At 41.1% G+C, this 18,545-nt stretch overlaps 1 protein-coding gene across 3 annotated transcripts in view; it reads right to left on the bottom strand.

Moving 5' to 3' along the window:
* The window catches only part of ralgds (ral guanine nucleotide dissociation stimulator), a 52,563-nt gene extending 34,698 nt beyond the window's left edge, over positions 1 to 17,865 (bottom strand). The window contains exon 1 of one of the 3 annotated variants that reach the window (XM_084360409.1): positions 17,142 to 17,865. In XM_084360409.1, the coding sequence (XP_084216535.1) occupies positions 17,142 to 17,162 (21 nt within the window). In that variant the 5' untranslated portion in view covers positions 17,163 to 17,865. Of the gene's footprint in view, positions 1 to 7,563; positions 7,863 to 17,141 lie in introns of those variants that run through there. The other 2 variants (XM_084360408.1, XM_084360410.1) reach the window with 2 other exon arrangements.
* Between the last annotated feature and the right edge of the window lie 680 nt (positions 17,866 to 18,545).

Genomic DNA, 18,545 nt, shown 5'->3' with positions numbered 1-18,545 from the left:
GTATGAAGAGAGCAATAGTCAGATTAGTGCATCTTAGACAGCCCACTTACTACATGGACCAGACAATTAAATATGTATAAAGCCTGTGAGAGCGTGCAAGGCCTGCCTGTCTCTGTCTCTTTTAAATTGTTTAAGATTTAACCATGTCAAAAGATGTGGATATTACTGTCAAGTCAAAGTGTGTCATTTGTGACTAAAACCTCAAGCCTGACTAATACTGTTTGAAATGAATACCTACATCAGATACATTAAAAAAAACAAAATCAAGTTTCTTGAGCTCGACTGACACATCATTCAGCAATATAAGCATAAACTCAGCTTTTCAAGATTTCTTTACATCTACTTTAAAATGCCAGTAAAGATACAGACAGATATTAAAAGGAGAGAGAAGACACGCAACACATTTCTCCATCTTAAATTACACCGCTAACATGTGTTTACATGATGTGCACCTTAGCTTTACAAAGCCTATAGTAACTTAACCAAAGCAAAATGTTAGATGCAGATAATTTAAAGAAGAAAGGAAACTGCCTCTCAGCTTCAGATTTAATCACCAACTATCATAACTTTTATCATGGAGATCAATCTTAATTATATCTGTCTCATCAACCAGTCAAACTAAAGAAGTGCTAATTAATGTATTCTAATGTGAAATTAACCTTTAGAAATGCTAATTCATCAGCAGATAAATGGTATCATAACGTTGCCTGTAAACAGTCTAACATGATTTACCTAAAAATAAAAAAAAACTGACTTATTCAGCAAGATAACCTTTTTGTTTCCAGAGAGTTCATTTCTTATAAACGTGGCCTTAGACTCTTAGAGTTACACTGACCACATGCAGCTCAGCCTTCTCACATGTACTGTCAGGAGGTGAGAAATGTGCAGAGAAATAAAACATTGATCAATCCAACCTGTCTGCCGGCTCTCCTGACTGTTCGGTAATAATCCTCGCCGTCCCAACAGACACCTGTCTTGACCAGCAGTCCACAGGCCCACGGGCTCCAGCCCAACATCACGACCAGAAGCCTCAGGATCAAAAAGCAAAAACGAATCCACGAGCCTCCAGAGCTTGTACTCCCCTCATCACAGATTGGCCGGTCCCCTGCCGACCCTCTGCTCATACATATTTACTTTACCAGCTGTGTCAACACACGCAAGGAACAACACTAGAAAAAATTAACTTTTGCTGGGAAATGAGAAAACGGGGTTACCAGAAGCTCAGCAGGTCCGTCTATGTCAGTGTAAGGTGAAGTGAAACCTTTTCAGTGACAACACCACCACAACGCTGTTGCCCTCAGACACTTCATTACTGTCAAACAGAAAATGAAAGCTAAAGATGAAGCAATTAAATTCAAAGGTACTTCCCTGATTACCCTAAGGAGGGAAATACCTCCAACCACAGGCCAGAATCATCAGTGGTTGTTAGTTTAGTTTAACGGCTCTACAACTTTGTCAGGACATGTTGCATTCAGCTGCCAGAAAAATCAGGCTGACGTGCAACTTGTGCAATCAATCATTCATACATTCTGCATTGAATAAGATAAATTAAGCCACTTGTCTGTTATTAAGTTTGTTTGTTGTTAGCCTGATTTTAAGGACTGGACACAGCAGAGTCCATGACTAATCATCTGAACAAAACATACTGAAATGGTTGTTTACTCATGTCGAGTCTCAAGTCCAAAACCCACCTTGAAGTCAGATATGACAAAGAAAAGCATCAGTGTGAATAAGCCTGTATTATGCCACTTAATATACTGATGTTAGTTCATATGTGTCATGTGAGACATAGGTGTGGGGTTTGAAAGGCCCATTTAAAAAAAGAAATTAATGTGAAGGGTTGCCTTGTTTAAAAAAGACTGAGAATGAAAATGAATTCTATAATATATGGTTCAAACAATAAATAACATAGAGCACAAGACAGGGGAAGGGAAAATTGGTCTACCTGTAGAACAACTTAAAATAATCAAGATTTTATTTTTCCATTTACAGACCACACGACGCCCTGTTTCTGCTGCCCTGGGAAATAAACCCCATGAGAGAGTTTCCCAGTAACAGACAAAGACAAAAAGAAGATTCCCATTCACACCCATTGAAGCAGCTCCGGTCTGAGCTGCCTCTGACAGCCTCTGGATTTATTCCCTGCCATTATTTCAGCACGCAGAGCCATTCAGGTGCTCCTCCGAGGTCCTGAGGTCCTGGCATTTAAAAATGCTTTCTCATGCCAACTGCGAGATCACTGGGAGAGCAGCTCTGCTCCAAGAAAAACCTGACAACCGTCACGCAGGCTGAGGAAGAAACAAGCTGGCCTCTCTCTGATCGTTTCTTTTGATTCACTTGATTTCAACAGCTAAATTGTTGTTTTGTCTTTGAAGTCAGATATTGTTGTCAGCACCTGGGATTAATTATTTGACCGGCACTAATTAATGGTTGCATCTCTGCTTTTGCTCATTTCCATCACTGCCTCTACCTGCCACAATACACAACTAAAATAACAACCAAGTATGCAAAGTTATTGTACCAAAACGAAACAGTCCACAAAATGTCATGTCAGGGGCCAGAAGATAACCTCAGAGGGAAACAATAAGAAAAACTGAAATAGTTAAAGCTAAATGTCAAGTAGCCTTTTTTCCTCTGTTGCCAGTTACTGACATCTTCACCCTCCTTGTCCCAGAAGGTTCCCACCGCTCCACATCACCACCATAGCCACCTGCACTCCTGTTCCCCAATGCCCTCATCACTTCTGCTGTATACAAACCCGCCCTTGAGCCACTGTTCCCTGCAGAACTGTTTACTGTCCTATCCAAGCACCAGCTTTTCTCCTGCCTGCTTTGTTTTCTGACCCTTGTCTGCCCTTTTCAGACTTCAGACCGTCTGCTTAAACCCCTTTGGACTTGGTTGCCTGTTGTGACTGCCTATCTGTTGCTGAGCCTCTTCTCTTTTTTTAACGACCCACATCAGCATCAGATCATTTGTGGGGGCTTCAGGGACCAAGTGGGAGCAAAGAGTGAAGGACTAGCAGTACATTAAGTGCCTGAGGAAGAAAATCTGCATACTGTTGGACTTATAAACAAACTAAACACTGGGCAGGAGTGTGATTGTGCAACAAACAAGAAATTAGCTTCAACAATAAAACACTCCACTACTCATCACTTGTTGAAAACCATCTCGAATAAAATACTTGAAGACAGACTAAACACTTACTGAGTGTTCACAGCCAACATTATCAACCAGTCTGCAGACATCCTTTCATTTCCTTTAGAGCCGACCGACAGTTTGACAGCTAGACCACTCGGCAGCTGAGAACCGTTGGCTGCTTCTTACCATCGCTGGCTGTCAACAAGTGATCACACTTCTGCACGGCTGATCGCAGCCATTCAAGAGCTCACAGCTTTTAGCTTAAACATAACAGAGTCAAGACTCCGAAAACTGAACAGCTGCATAAATTATTTGGGCCGATGATGAACTTAAAAAATGTTTGTTTTAAATTTTTTATTAACACTACCCAGTTACTAGGGCCAAGTAATAATGTGAACTGTATCAAACGGAGTCAAACACATGAATTGTTCCTTATGAAAGGAACTAAATACGACCCATTATATAAGAGTGACATTATGAGAAGATTAACCATTTAATCAATGAAAAATCATGATTAATAATTTTGATATAAATACTGTGTGACATCCAATGGTAAACCCAAGACAGATGATGTTGATTTCTTCTGATTATCTCTCCTCTCAGGGCTGTGAGGGTACAAACTGTGCTTGATGAATATATTTGTTGCACCTGTGAGGGCAGGACAAGTTACACTGTTATCATTCTTATTGGTACAAGGCAACCCTGTCATCGAGGAATTACCTTTATATACAACTAATTTGTTTTGCCAATGTGGTGATAACAAGCGTAATAGTTTGCTGTATTATATTAGCGAATAAAGTGCTACATTTTCTGAAGTCATAGGGCGGCTGGAAGCACATCCTGAGGCCCATCTGTGGTCAGGTTTACACAACAGAAGCACTGTGGTTAAGTTCAGGGAAAGGATATGGTTTCAGTGAAATGCTAATACGTTTTGTCTCGTGCACTTTTTTCAGTATCAAACCAAGACTGTGAAATTGAAAAACTTTACCAAGCACTTAAACATAACTAGAAAAAAGGCTGTAGTCACTAGTCACTGGATGTTGTATTGCAAGATATATTCTAGGAATAGCACAAGGCTGTACATTGAGTCCAATGACCTCACGTAACTACCTAAACTGGGCAGGTTTCCATCCAAATAAAATTCAAGTTTATACTTCATTTAGATGCGAGGAGCTTCAGTTGGTATTTAAGTCACACGTTTCATTTAAGTCATGATTTATCTGTTAAGTTACTTTCCATCGCACATCTGCTTTTAATACACCATTTTTTACACCCAGCCAAGTGAAAAACCCTGAATTATCTGCATTTCCACACAGTTTTTTTTAAAAAAACAGGTAGATGCAAACATACCTATCCATTAGTTTCATTGGGAGGTTGCGAACCTATATGTCGTATTCCAGTTAAATAAGCATGTATAACTTTGGTCGAGCTCTAATTAAAAGAGTTCAGTGATTCAGTAGCATATTTTCATTACATCATTTCTCCGCCTCCAGATCATAACAAAGGCTGTCTGTTATAAACATGTAGTCTCCAAGCTGAAGCTGAGATAACCCCGCTGACATCACTATGATTTCATCAACTTTTCGTAGACTTGACAAACAGCCCTCCTCCACAGCCACTGAGCACTTTATACAAGTGTTTCCACAGCCTGGTGGTTTCCTACTGATATAAAACAACTCTTAAAAACATGCCTGAACTTTACTTCAATCACGATGCAACAACAGACTGACAGCAGGGAGAGCGAGTGACTTTGTTTGACCCCGGAGAAGAATTCAGGCCACATGAAACACAATCAGGTGTTGCAGGCTTGAGACACTGAGTGGGTGTGAGAAAGAGTAAGAAAAGGAACAGCAAACAGCTGACAGCACAGCAGAGTGTCAGAGCTAATTAAATATTATTGTTAGAGCACATTTCATACAGCAGTATAACCTCAGGTGCTCTGCAGATGTGATGGAAAACTGTTCAGGGATATGAACAGTAAGTTAATCAAACTCATCAGATCGAAAACAGGAGGTGGAAAGTTTCCTTTGTGGAGTCAACTTCCAGACAAAGCTGCATTCACAAGCTGATTTCTGATGGACGTCACTTTTACGATCTGTGTAACTGAACATGAACGCACCATTCTTCCCAACATCAACACGGATATACGATGAAAGGGACTACAAGGCTATAAGTCTGTGAACACCCAAACATTACACCAATACATTCATCATTTTTTAACATAGAATTTCAAAACCGTCAGCTTTAATCTGTAGCTTCTGGTTTCGGGCTTTCCACCAGATTTTATAACCAGGCTGCAGGGATTAACTGCCACTCAGACACAAGATGATGTTGGCTGATGCAGTCTGGCTCACAGTTGCTGTTCCAGCTCATCCCAAAGGTGTTGGATGGGGTTGAGGTCAATGCTCTGTGAAGGCCAGTGTGGTTCTTCCACAGCAAAACCATTCTCTATGGATCTGACTTCATGCAGGGGGGAAATTTCATGTTAAACCAGGAAAGGGACAAACACAAACTGTTAACACAAAGCTGGAAAAACATTATCGGGCCTTCAAAGCATGAAAATCAGCCCCATGCCTCGAGTACAGTTTGTGCACAAGGGTGTCGACATACTTTTGGCCATATAATGTATTTATACGGGGAAAGCTGAGTAAAATGAGAGGTTACAGTCTCACATCTGCATGTCTAGCACTGCACTGGAGCTCCAATCTAGGGATTATAGGGATTGAGTTTATCTCAACTTTGACACAGATTTTTATTTTTCCTGTAAATCTATATTGGTTTCAATTATCGATTATCAGTCGCTTCGATTACTAGCAATCTGTATCAGCCCTAAAAAAAACATAACCGTTGGCCCCTACTCCATTCTAATCAAATAAAACATAGTCATTTAAACGGATAACTGTTTAGTGGGGACACGAGAACAAAAGGAAACGATGATCTAAAAGTCCAAAAGATCAAAAACAGCCGACAACCCTGCAGGTTTAATATCAGGCTGTGCCCAACATAATTAATCTAATGTTCACCCACAACAGCAGCGGATGTGTCTGCTTTTCAGTCTCAGCATTTATTAACAAGCTGATACGGGAACACATTCATTAGGCACCGTGGGATTATTATAGACACGACCAAACATGACAAAAATATCACATGGCACAGCATCCTCTGTAGGGAGACGGTAACCTTGGTGTGCACCGTTTGGTGGCAGTGGCAGCCCAACACACACACACACACACACACACACACACACACACACTCACACACACACACACACACACACACACACACACATAAGTAACTTGGAAACAAGTAAGAACAATGCTTGGCAAACTTGACAGATACCAAAAAGAAAAACAACCATATGTTCCCATGTGAGACAACCTCACACTGTCATGAGGTGACAGATTTTGAAATCAGATAGCCAGAAGCAAATCCAGGAAGACATAATCAACCAAAGGCAAACTGAGAGTTAAGCTGAGGTGAGAAGCCACCTGATGAACAGCAGAGAAAGTAAAAGACATAAAAAAAAATTGTGTTTATCTCAAATTACAGCTGAACCTATAACCTGTTGGGCTAGAAAGTTTGCAAAACTGCTGAGTCATGTGACTTTTGTTAACAAGCATTAATTGGCTGTTAATTGGTGTGAAGTGTGATATAAAACAAACCGAGTACAAAAATGCAGCAAAAACATCTTCTCCGCTCCGGATCGGAGAACAAGTGCACAAAGCCGCAGCTGTGAGCACATTCACACTATAAAACACACAGATAATAAACAACACCAAATATACACACAAACACACTCATACAGTATTAATTTACATTTGTACAAGTGCACAAATAAACACTAAAGTGCAGCTGCAGGCCTGCACAAGTCTGTGCGTCATATACACACAGACACTCATATATTCAGACTTACAAACCTTACACACACAAGCTCACACTGCGGCACCTGACAAACACACACACACACTTGGGGGTGTCCCTTCAAATATTTGAATATTGTAGTGCTGTCTATTTTATTTATTTAGGATAATATTTTGTGTTTTGCCTGCTAAAATTGCATAAAAATGTGCATTTAACCCTCTTTTCTGTTATCTGAATGATGACAGAGCACTGATCCAGCCACACACACACACACACACACACACAGTATACAATATGCAGTATACAGCATGGCACTCATGAGTACACAGACACACACACACTCCTACACACAATGGGCAAATAGGCATACACACACTTGCACAGTCACATAGAAAAACATAATGTAGCACATGCACACATGCATACATAAACCTACTTCAGTGCACTTGTGGTCTCACACAGATACACACTGCATGAACATGTACACATACACATACACACACACACACACACACACACACACACACACACACCACACATCTGCAGTTTGGTGGTGGAGCTCACCAGATCGTCCAGGATGGTGACAGGGAAATCGAACATGCACATCTTGACGGGCTGAGCGAGGGCTCTGTGCAGGTTGAACAGGGACTTGGTTTCCATGCTGTACACTGAACGCACCGCAGAGATGCAGCTCGTCCGCTCCGCAAGACAAACATACACCAACAGAAAATGTAACAGTGTAAAAAAAATAAAAAATAAAAAATAAAAGAGGGAACTCCCCAAGCTGGCTGCTCACTCGCTCTGCCTCTCGGTGTAGACTGCGAAGAATCCGTCTCGGAGAAAAAAAGAGAAACCCCTACACCTCCACCTCCTCCTGTTCTTCCAAGCCACCAACAACCCTGCGCTCCCCTCGCTTCTCTCCCTCCCTCTTCCTCTTCTCGTCTTTCCTCGCTTCCTCCTCCTCCTCCTCCTCCTCCCCTGCTTTCCACCCTCACCAGGGAACGTCTTAACTGTCAGCAGCTGCTCTCTTGTCTTTCCGTCTTCTGGAGGTATTGCCCAACAGCTCGGCAACACTCAGCTGTTATGCCACGACCGCAGTGTGTTTGCTCTCTCTCTTCTCTCTAACGTTCAGGCTGAAGTGCTTCACAAAACCAAATGCATCTGCCAGGCGGAAAGAAAAAAAACCTCGCCAAATGAAATGCAGCAGGTACAGAGAGGGCTTCTGAGTTGCCGTCTGACTCTCTTCTGCTTCATTATGCTGCAGCGATTTAATCAAGAAAGAGGGACCAGCTCTGTTTTGCTCCTGTAGTGCCAGACTGTCTGTGTGAGCCCATTAAAGATGAAGCAGGGTGACTGCTTCTGAGGCTGATGTATGAATCCGCCTCCCCGCTCATTAATGTTGCTGGTAAATCTGAAACTAGACATTCTGGCATTTTTCCAGCCCCCATCTGAAAATTATTTTCTTTTGTAAATATCTGCTGAGACAATGAAAGTGGCCGATCAAGTCTAAAAATCCTCCAGCTGCTGTGACGATGAATCCTGCTTTCCTATTGAGGGATATTGAATATTTGTTGGTGTTTAGAAAGTCAGTGTTTCGCTCAGAGACCACCTGTCAGCCAAACAGTGTGGGCAGTTCTGTAATATCTTTTCCAGAGTTTTTTTTCGATGATTTCATTCTGACCTTGTCAGGTTCCACTTGGTTTTTCCCACGGACTAAAAATATATCGAAAAGACGTCTTTTCAGCCTCTTTGAACTCTGACGGAGAGCCAGAATTAAGGGTTTTAAACGTCTTTTCAGCGTTCACTAGTGATGTCCAAGTGACATCCTTACAGGGTTGAAAATTTAAGTTTTTACAATGTAATTTTAGACATCTTTTCAACTTCAGTCACAGATGTCTTAAGTACTTCTTGTGGTTCAAAATTAAAGACGGCCGAAGTTTGCTCCATGCAGCAAAAGCTACAGGGAGGATTTGAACCTTGAGCCTCAACCTCAGTGGCCTGAATGAGGCACGCACTTTACCAGGAGACCTATTTATCATATATCATTATAATATGTGCCTGTTGTGTTCAACACCAGTTCAAAACAACCCATTAATACCTGACAGTCGTTTTTTCCTGAGGAGGGACTAATGTGTTTCCTATCAGGTGGTCTTTTAGCAGTAAATGTTAAAGCTTTTCACAATGAATATAAAAAATGTCACAGATTATTAAATGTGCAGAATGTAATGTTAGTGTGAATCTGTCACATCCTCTGAGCTGTTCTGTCAGCTGTCCTACCCTGACAGACTGTCTAATCTGACAGCAGATAACACATGAATGATCTAATTACCTGGTAGATTCATGGTAGGTTATTTCTTGAAGAAATAACATTATGAATCAGGCTAGTATATCAGTGTATGAATGTGTGTATGAATTGGTGAAAAAGTGTTGTAAAGCACTTTGAGTGGTCGGTAGACTAGAGAATAAGAAGACCATTTACCATTTAACTAGAGCAGCAATCGGTAGTTGATTAATCGATCGACATGCATACCTTCGCCAAGGCCCACCAGTCCCCGGTAACAAGCCTAGTCCCATATCAGATAAAAATACTTCGAGAGCCATCCTCCATCGAGGTTTCGTGGAAATGTCTTCAGTGGTTTTTGTGTAATCCTGCTGACAAACCAACCAACCAACAGAAACTTCCTTGGCGGAGGCTAAAATGAATCGACAACTGCAGTATTTTCAAAATCAAATAATCGTTGTCATTTTTAAAGCAAAAATGCCAACATTTAACTTCCACCATCTCAAATGTGACCACTTAATGCTTGTCTTTGTCATACATGACTGAAAGATAGTGTAGTTGGACAAATCAAGACTTTCGAAGACGTTAGCTCGGCTTATAACTGTCATTTTTTGTTATCTTTCATCGACAAAACAGTACATTTATTTATTTTTATCATTTAATTGAGAAAATCTCCAGGTTAATCAATAATAAAAAATAATCATACTCATACACAATATTTTAGACAGTGCATTATTATATATGATTACATAAAGTGAATCTAAATTTAAGTCCTCCAGGTACGAAGTACGCAGACAAGCAGGTGATGCTGCTTGTTTTGCAGCCATGTGTGTGTCTTTGCGTGCATATGTCTTCAAAGCAAGTACATCATGAGCCTTGTGCTTCATTTGCAGTCTAGTTTGATTCAAGTTTCATCATCCAGGTGCACTAAGCTTATTAATAACAAAAAGCTTTCTTTGTACATCAGCAAACACACTGCAGCACTTCCATCAAACTTTCTATGTGGAAACAAACCACAAACACCAAACTGAGGCTTCTGGCTGCCTCTGAGGAGAAGCTAAACCTCTACATTTACCTTCACAGTAAACTGATATTCTCAGTCTGAGTTAGACATTTGTTTCTGCAGTGTATGTGTAAGAGGTTCCCCCACAGCAGCAGGACTGAGTCCATCTGAAACATCTTTTCCTCCACCTGGACTCCATATTGGCTTTTTGATATTTTCCTCATCATCTTTGCAGCCTGAACCTGAAGGCTCAAATAGCCTCTTGCAAACTCGGAATATTTCTAGTCAACCTCGTCGTATGTAGGTCATGCAGCTTTTACCCCAAATGGCTATAACAGTGACAGAGAGGAAGTAAGTTTGCTCTGACCTGAAAAAAAGTCTGCCTCAGAGCTGTGAAAACGTGTCTGTGTTTTGTTTTTGAAAGCTGCTGAGGTCTTTTTATCTCACCTACCACGTGTCATGCTGTCAGTTTTTACTTTCAACACTGCTTCGACCGCTTTGCTTTTGTGTTTCATCATCATGCAAATGTACTAAACTAAACTGAATCTCAACAACCAAAGCTGTGTAATTATTAACTTTGTCTTTGGGGATACATATTGCAAAATAAAACCAGATGATCCTGCGAAATGAGCAAAAGATGGCACTCATTCCTTTCTTTTAGGCTCTTCTTTCTCGGATAATAGTTGCATATTTACGGACAGTCGCCCTAAATATTTTAAGTGTGGGCAGGCTACAAGTCCGAGCTTGAAGTCTTGGGGAATGTAAACAGGTAACAAAAGCAGCCCTGATTCAGATGCAAATGATGTTCGACGTTGTGATTTAAAAGTACAGCCGGCGAGTGAAGATGAATGCTACTGCCTTTAAAAACGCAGACAGTAGAAGAGGAAGAAGAAGCAGCTGAAAGAAAAGAGCGAGAGGGCCTGAGACACCACTGGGAACTGCTTTCAGATGCAGAGGCCGTCCCACGGCTGAATACTGTAGGAGAGCCGTCGTCATGGAAACAGGGAGGCAAAGCCAGCTCTTCATAGTGCTACATAAGACCGACCCCCTCCCCCCTCCACTCCTCCCTTCCTCCTCTACAGATACAGAGCCAGGACAGGAAGCCAGACTGTAACCTGCAGGTCCGCTTCCTGTGGCCTGAGACAAAGACAGGACGGGCGGTACAGGTACGCAAGAGGTCAGTTCATCTGCGACACGTGACTGTAACCTGTCATTTCTGCTCTGTGTCCAGTGTTCATCTGGTTAAACGCTGCTTCAACACAATGATGACGTGTTGATGCAGTTTAGGTGTCCAAAACGCCTTTCAGGACAACATGCAACAGGAGGACAACACTGACATGTCCAGTGAAATGTCTTTTTAATGTTTAAAGATGTTTTCATGTGAAGCAAACGACTAGCACTGTGCCCAAGATGAATTTTCCCTTGGAAAATAAAATGTACTCTATTCTGCTCTATCTCAGGTGACCGTGAGAGGACGGAGGGATGTGAAACTTATCGTACATTCTGTCCACAATCTTTTGAACTGTGCAGCTCTGTTTGCTGAGCTCCGATTTTATCTTGAGTTTTTGTCACCACAGCTGCTTGCTTGCAACCAATGGTTTTGAAGTCAAAGATATTCAGTTGAGTATTGAAGAAATCTCAGAAAAACAGCAATTAATTACATTTGAGAGGCTGCAACCACAGGTGACCTTTGGAGGGCACCAAATTGCACAAAACGCCAATTTCTACACATTATTGCTTTAAATGTTTAGAAATGCTCCGAAAGAATAAAACAGAAAGTTAAAAATAACCAGTGAAAATGTGTCTGTAACTGTCATGTTAAGATGGATGTGATTTTCAATTATTAATATATAAATATATGCCATAATGTTGATGTCAATCCAAATATCAACATTTCATTTTTAAAGCCATAACTGCAGGCAGAAGCAGATGTTTTATTCAAGTTTATTCAGGGAAAATCACATATGATCGAATCAGGCCTGGAAGATAGGGTAAAAGAAAAATCATTTTGTGATTATTCTGACAGATATTGACAGATATGGATTGCGGTATGATTCATGATTAATGGGGACAATCAGTTTTGCATCACAATTTTCATTGTCAGCAAAAAACAAAACAAAACAAAAACACTAAATAATGAGTGATCACGAATATGTGACATTTGTTGAGGTCTGTACCAAACAAACAGACCTTCTTACATCTTGAGAACGAGATTTGTAAGCCAGGGCATCTCTGCAGCACTACAGTACTTCACTATAATGCTGCTTCGTCACACACTTTATCTAAAAATTGCAGCTTCTGTGATTTGGTTATTGCACTTGGCCATATTGCAATTTCAATAATATTGTGATTAATTGTTTATCCCTATATTCCAACGTTACATCAGATCTGATATAAAATGTCATTCAGCTCCAGGCGATGTACAACAGACTTTTTTAAATCACACCTCAGAGGGAGAAGACTTCATGAAGGGACTTCATCCCTCCTCTCTTACTGACAGCCTATTTTGCAGCCTGAGAAAGAAAAACACCTCAAAACCTGAAGAAAAAATCAATAAAAAGTGCGTACGAGCAGCAGCCAGACTTCATGTTTCTGGCCTGCAGAGACTCTGGATGGAAAAAATTGCCTCCAGTCCGCATGAACACGCCTGCAAATGATTACAGTGTCTCCACACATACAAATCTGATCCGGTCACTTGGAAATTACAAACGTGGACAGTCGGCTTTAAAGAGCAGATTTAAAAGACAAATTAGGGCTGTTGCTCACTGAACAAACAGTCCAACAGTGAAACAGTTTGAAACGCTCGGCAACAAGTCGAAATGTTACACAGCTCCTGCAACACTGTTCATCATACACTTCTCCTCCACACAGAAATGCTTCTGACAAGACATTTCAAGGACAGGCCCTTCCTCCACACACACACACACACACACACACACACACACACACACACACACACACACACACACACACACACACACAACTCATGCTTATGAAAAAGAAAAAAAACCCTGGGGACTAAAAAACTGGAGAAAAAATGTATGATTCTTGTCACATTCCATCAGACAAAGAAGTCAGATATGCTTGGAGTGAAGTCAAGCTTCAAGAACAGAGTGCTTTCTGGAGCGCCGTGCAGAAAATGGAGCGCCGTGGCAGCAGCAGAAAAGCTTACAGCTTTATCTACAATTCCTACAATGGTGGAAAAGAGGCAAATAAATGTTTCAAAAGAGGATAAACATCAATAATACCAGCGAGAGGAAACAGGATTTACGTGGAGGGGAGTAAAGAAGAATGAGAAATGGTTGTTTACAGTGAAATCTAGGCGACGTTTTTTGTGTGTGTGTGTGTGTGTGTGTGTGTGTGTGTGTTGAGGGTTAAATAGACCTTTTAAACAGAGGCAGTGGGGAGCCTCACATCCTGAAGCAGCCTCTCTCATCCTGCTTACTCAGACCTTTGACACAGATTCATCATGTTGTGTTGGAATAAACCTTGCAGCATTGGTAAATGTTGGCTTACAAGAAAAAGTTGTAAAGTTTTGTAATAAAACTGCAGTAAAAAAAAGATGTTTGGCTTCGATATTTCATATTACAACTTGGCAGATCAGTGAAGTTTTACACCAAAACAGTTATTTCCTGTTTATGTGAAGTGACCAGGCTTGCACTTGTGACTCATTTCAGCAAACAGGGTTTCAACTTAAAACCTCAGTTTGTCATCTTAGCAATTTGGCAATTTTACAGAGATATGTTGCTCAGGGCTTGCAACGTGTTTGTCTCTTATAGCCAGACCTCCACTGGCAGGTTAACAGCTGCTAGCTTGTTTAGGTCTGTACCATTAGCGACCAGTGTAATGTTAAAGTCACTTGCCATGTTCAGTGTGTTGGTTCGTAGCTTGGAGGTCAACGACCTCGTTGTTATATGGTGTAGCGACGGGGATTTTGAAAACAGTAACACACAGATAGCAGACAGAAGAGGGGAATGCCCCCTGAAATAGGCGCCCAATGAGACAACGACTATCAACGTGTAAGATGTGGCCATCTGGTAAAGGTTGCTCCAAACAGACAGAGGCAGCATATCACCCGCAAACTGCTGCTCACTATACCCTTTGCTATAGCTTTCTTTGGCTAGAGCTACTAGCTGCTGTTAGCTGCTGTCCCTACAGGCAATTAATCATCCATACAACACATGTTCAGTCATCTATAACAGTGGTTTTCAACCTGTTTGTCTAAGAGACAAATGACAACATTAGGCTATAGTGAAGAAAAACTACTTTCCTGAACTCACATGCAGCAGAAACACTTTAAAGTCTTCAACTAATGTGATGTTTTTTTGTTTTTTTTCTGAATAAATATCAGTTTATCCATCCATCTATTTTTTCTACATCCACTTATTCTGTTCAGTGTCATAGGGGGCTGCAGCATATCCCAGCACGCACTGAGCTAAAACACATACTGACACACAAACACATTCACACCTACAGGACCTTCAGATTTTTCCAGTTCACTTCACCTGCTTGTCTTTGGACAGCAGGAGAAAAAAAAACTCAATATAGAAACAATCAATCTTTATTTAACAATTAATAGAAATTGATTAATTTCCAGCTGAGTGACTAATGGATTTATTGACTAAATGTTTCCAGGGGGACAAGTCGGCGACATCGGCTCAAGAATCATCTCCCCCAGTCTCTCCTCTGCCCCTCGTCTTGAGCAGACACACCTCACATCTCTGTAGCTGTGATGTATTATTGATGTGTCAGCTTGGGCTTATGGTCACTGATGCTGCTGTGGGGGGTAAACAAGAGGAAGTAACCCTCCCTTAACATCCTCTGACCCCCCCACACAATTCTTGGACAGAAGAGGCTATGAGCTCCACTGACTGAGGGATTTTCCTCGAGGGCTTCCGGTCTGCAGCAGAAAATAACACCCTCGGTATTATTCTCAGCTGCAGACGAGATCTAATGAGTCGGAACGCAAGAGGACGCGACAAACACCAGCAGGTTTATCTTTAGAAAACAACACCATATTTTTATCCGTTGGTTATTTTTTTGTTTAGTTTCGGGAAACAAGGACAAATGCTCTTTTCAAGTTCCCAGAGCCCAAAGTGTCGTCTTTTGATTGCTTTTTTTGTCTGAACCAGTGTTCAAAACCCAAAGGGAGGCAGTTTTATCATCGTATGAGATTATGAAAAGCTGCTCATTCTCACCCTGTAGAAAGTCCAGCGAGAGAAAACACCAATCGATTAATTGATTAATGCTTTCAGCACTATTTTACACCCTTTGTCAAGAATATCACAATGCATACGTCTGTTGACATTCCCATTACTCACACTACATGTTTCAATGAATATATTACATTACATACTACACTACTATACTACATTGACTTTAAACTGTTTTTACTTATTTAAGGTTGGTATTTCCATGGTCAAGAAATCACTTACTTTATCGACAACCATTTCAATAGATTAATGTGGAGCATAAATGCCAAATTCTCTTATTCCAGGCTCTCAAATGTGAGGATTTGCAGCTTTTTGCAGAAATGTCCTTTCTGGATAGTTGGTAGAAGATGACTAGACATTTGAGGACATCACCTTGGAGCGTGGGAACTTGTGGTCAGTATTTTTCACTAATTTTTCACATATCTTAGCTCATTTTTAAAGGGGCTGTGCAGAATTTCTGTGTTGTGCTGGAAGATGGTCGTTAGTGTATGTTAGCAGACTCCATTTCTATACTAACGTTAGCTACTGTTGCTCTCTGTTAGCAGAGCGAAGAGTCCTTCACAAAGAAATCCACAGTCGAGGAGTACATGTAAATTGCTACAATGTTTTCCATTGTTGGATTGTTGGGATGTGGTAAATTCAGAAAATTCATCACGTCACTGTAATGTAGCCTTCAAAACCAGGAGAATACAACACAATCACGATATCCCAAATCTACACCATGTATAGCCTCACGCCACGATAACAATATAATATTGAGGTATTGCCCAGCCCTAGTACGACACAGAAAATGTATTGACAAAAATTAATACAATTCTTGGAAATGTATTGAGGCAAAAAGGCCAAATCTTCTCATGTTGGTTCAAGATTGTCAAATCTGATGATGTGCTTCTTTTCTCTGGAGATGTCACCTTGGGCTCTGAAGACTTGTGATGGGCAGTATTTGAAAGAAGGCAAGATCACAGAAAAAGAAAGAGTGAGGAATTGTCCTCGCTCTTTCTTTTCATCTTGCCTTCTTTCTGGCTTTTATTCCTTTTACTTGAAATGACTCATATTGCTTTATGGTGTTTTTACATGTTCAGTTCTGCCGTCTTGTCTTGAAATAGGCTCCCTTGTGTTTGGCTCGACCATTGAGTGTTTCTTTTTTTAATATTGTCTTACTTTAGGTTGCTGATTTTGCTTGTTTGCCAAAGCACTCTGCAAACTGTTTTTAAAGCTGCTATATAAATAAAGTTTGTTATATTATCATATCATAATAAGCACAGATTCATGAGGCTGTTATTTCATACCTAATTTGGCACACTACAAAGCCAATCTCCACAGGTTAAATGCCTTCACAAAACAAACAGCAGCTCCAGAGACATGTGGGAGAGAGAGGTTGGCTTTAAGCAGGGCAGAGAGAGAGAGAGAGAGAGAGAGATGGTAGGAAGGTTATAATGACGGGAAATATGTGCAGCAGGGTCATCAATAGAAAAGATATTGATCACCTGAAGAATCACTGCACGAATCCACATTGATGCACGACCATTTGCTCGGACACGAGCTGCGAAAGACCTCTAATTAACGCCTAATCACCACTATGCAAATGAACTCAGGTGTGTATTTGAATATGAACCCTCTGACTCCAAGCTTATTTTTTCCTTACCTGTTTTTCCAGCATGATCATTCTCTCAGTATCATGACCTTCATGGAGTGTGTATCCATGCGAGTTCAGGTTCACCGTTAGACACACTCCTCCTCAGCCAGCATCTTGCTCTTCACGGGGAAAAAATAACGAATAATAAAAAATTTAAAAAACGGGTTAGCTAACGAGCGTTAACGTTGGGAGGCTAGTACACAGCTACGGTGCTTTATCCTTGAGAGAAATGTCCTTAGTGGCTCCAGCATGTCTCGACATCAATATAAAAAAGCATTAAGGAGTGTTTTTTTTTTTTTTTTTTAAACACCACGTCGGTCAGTGAACGGGGGAGGGAGAAAAAAAACAACCCACTGCGAGCTGACTGAGGGCTAGCTAACGTTAGCGTGCTAGCGTTAGCCAGCTAAACCCAGCGATTATCAAAATTTTATTTGTCTCCCCCTGCCTTCATCCATCGCCGCCCCGCTCCCTTCACAGTCACGCTCGAAAAAACACGGCGGAGAGGTCCTCTCGAGCATCGGCTCTCCAATCCCCGCCGTTGCTCGACGCCGACATCCCAATGAGGAGTGGTCAGTCCGGGGGAAGATGTGGTGATTTGACCACTGTAACACTGATGCTTAAATGGATGCTGCCGCTGCTGCTGCTGCTGCTGGCTGATGAGGGGAATCTCCGCTTTCACCAAGACAAGACGCTGCTGCTGCTGCTGCTGCTGCGGTCGGAGAAATCAGAGCGCCTCAGAACAACGACGGTCCTGAACGCACCACACGTAGAACGACGCAGGGGCGACACAGACTCTTGAACAGACTCCAGATACATTTTAATACACATTTATAAGACTTTTAAACAATGTTCGTGTTTTCATATCCTTTTTTTACGACATATTTAATTCATTGAACCTCTCCTTCTTATACTTTCTCAATAAGGCTATAGCAAATTCATTGTTATCCTTCAAAAGAACAATACCAACATTGTAATTACGATCACTGACATTTAATATAGCAGTTTAAATATTTATATAGACAGAGATTGTGCAGTTTTGCAAAGAAGAATGGAGTAAAATTGCAGCATCCAGATGTGCAAGCCTGATTGAGACATATCCACACAAACTAAGTTTGCTGCTGTGATTGTGGCCAAAGATGCATCTGCTAAATACTGACTCAAAGGGGGTGAATAATACTTATGCAATCACTTATTTTACTATTACTTTTGACATTAATCATTTGTCAAAATAGCCAAATTATATTTACCATGATTCCATTTATAAAACCAATCAAAAGGGGAAACATCCAAGGGGGTGAATACTTTTTATAGGCACTGTACATGTGGCATCTATTGCATGCCTGTCCTTCCTGGGAGAGGGATCCTTCTTCTGTGGCTCTTCCTGAGGTTTTCTTTTCCCCTGTTAAAAGGGAA

Source organism: Pagrus pagrus, assembly GCF_965226575.1.
Source record: "Pagrus pagrus genome assembly, chromosome: 8".
Taxonomy (NCBI): Eukaryota; Metazoa; Chordata; class Actinopteri; order Spariformes; family Sparidae; genus Pagrus; species Pagrus pagrus.
This window is presented reverse-complemented; position numbering and strand designations above follow the sequence as displayed.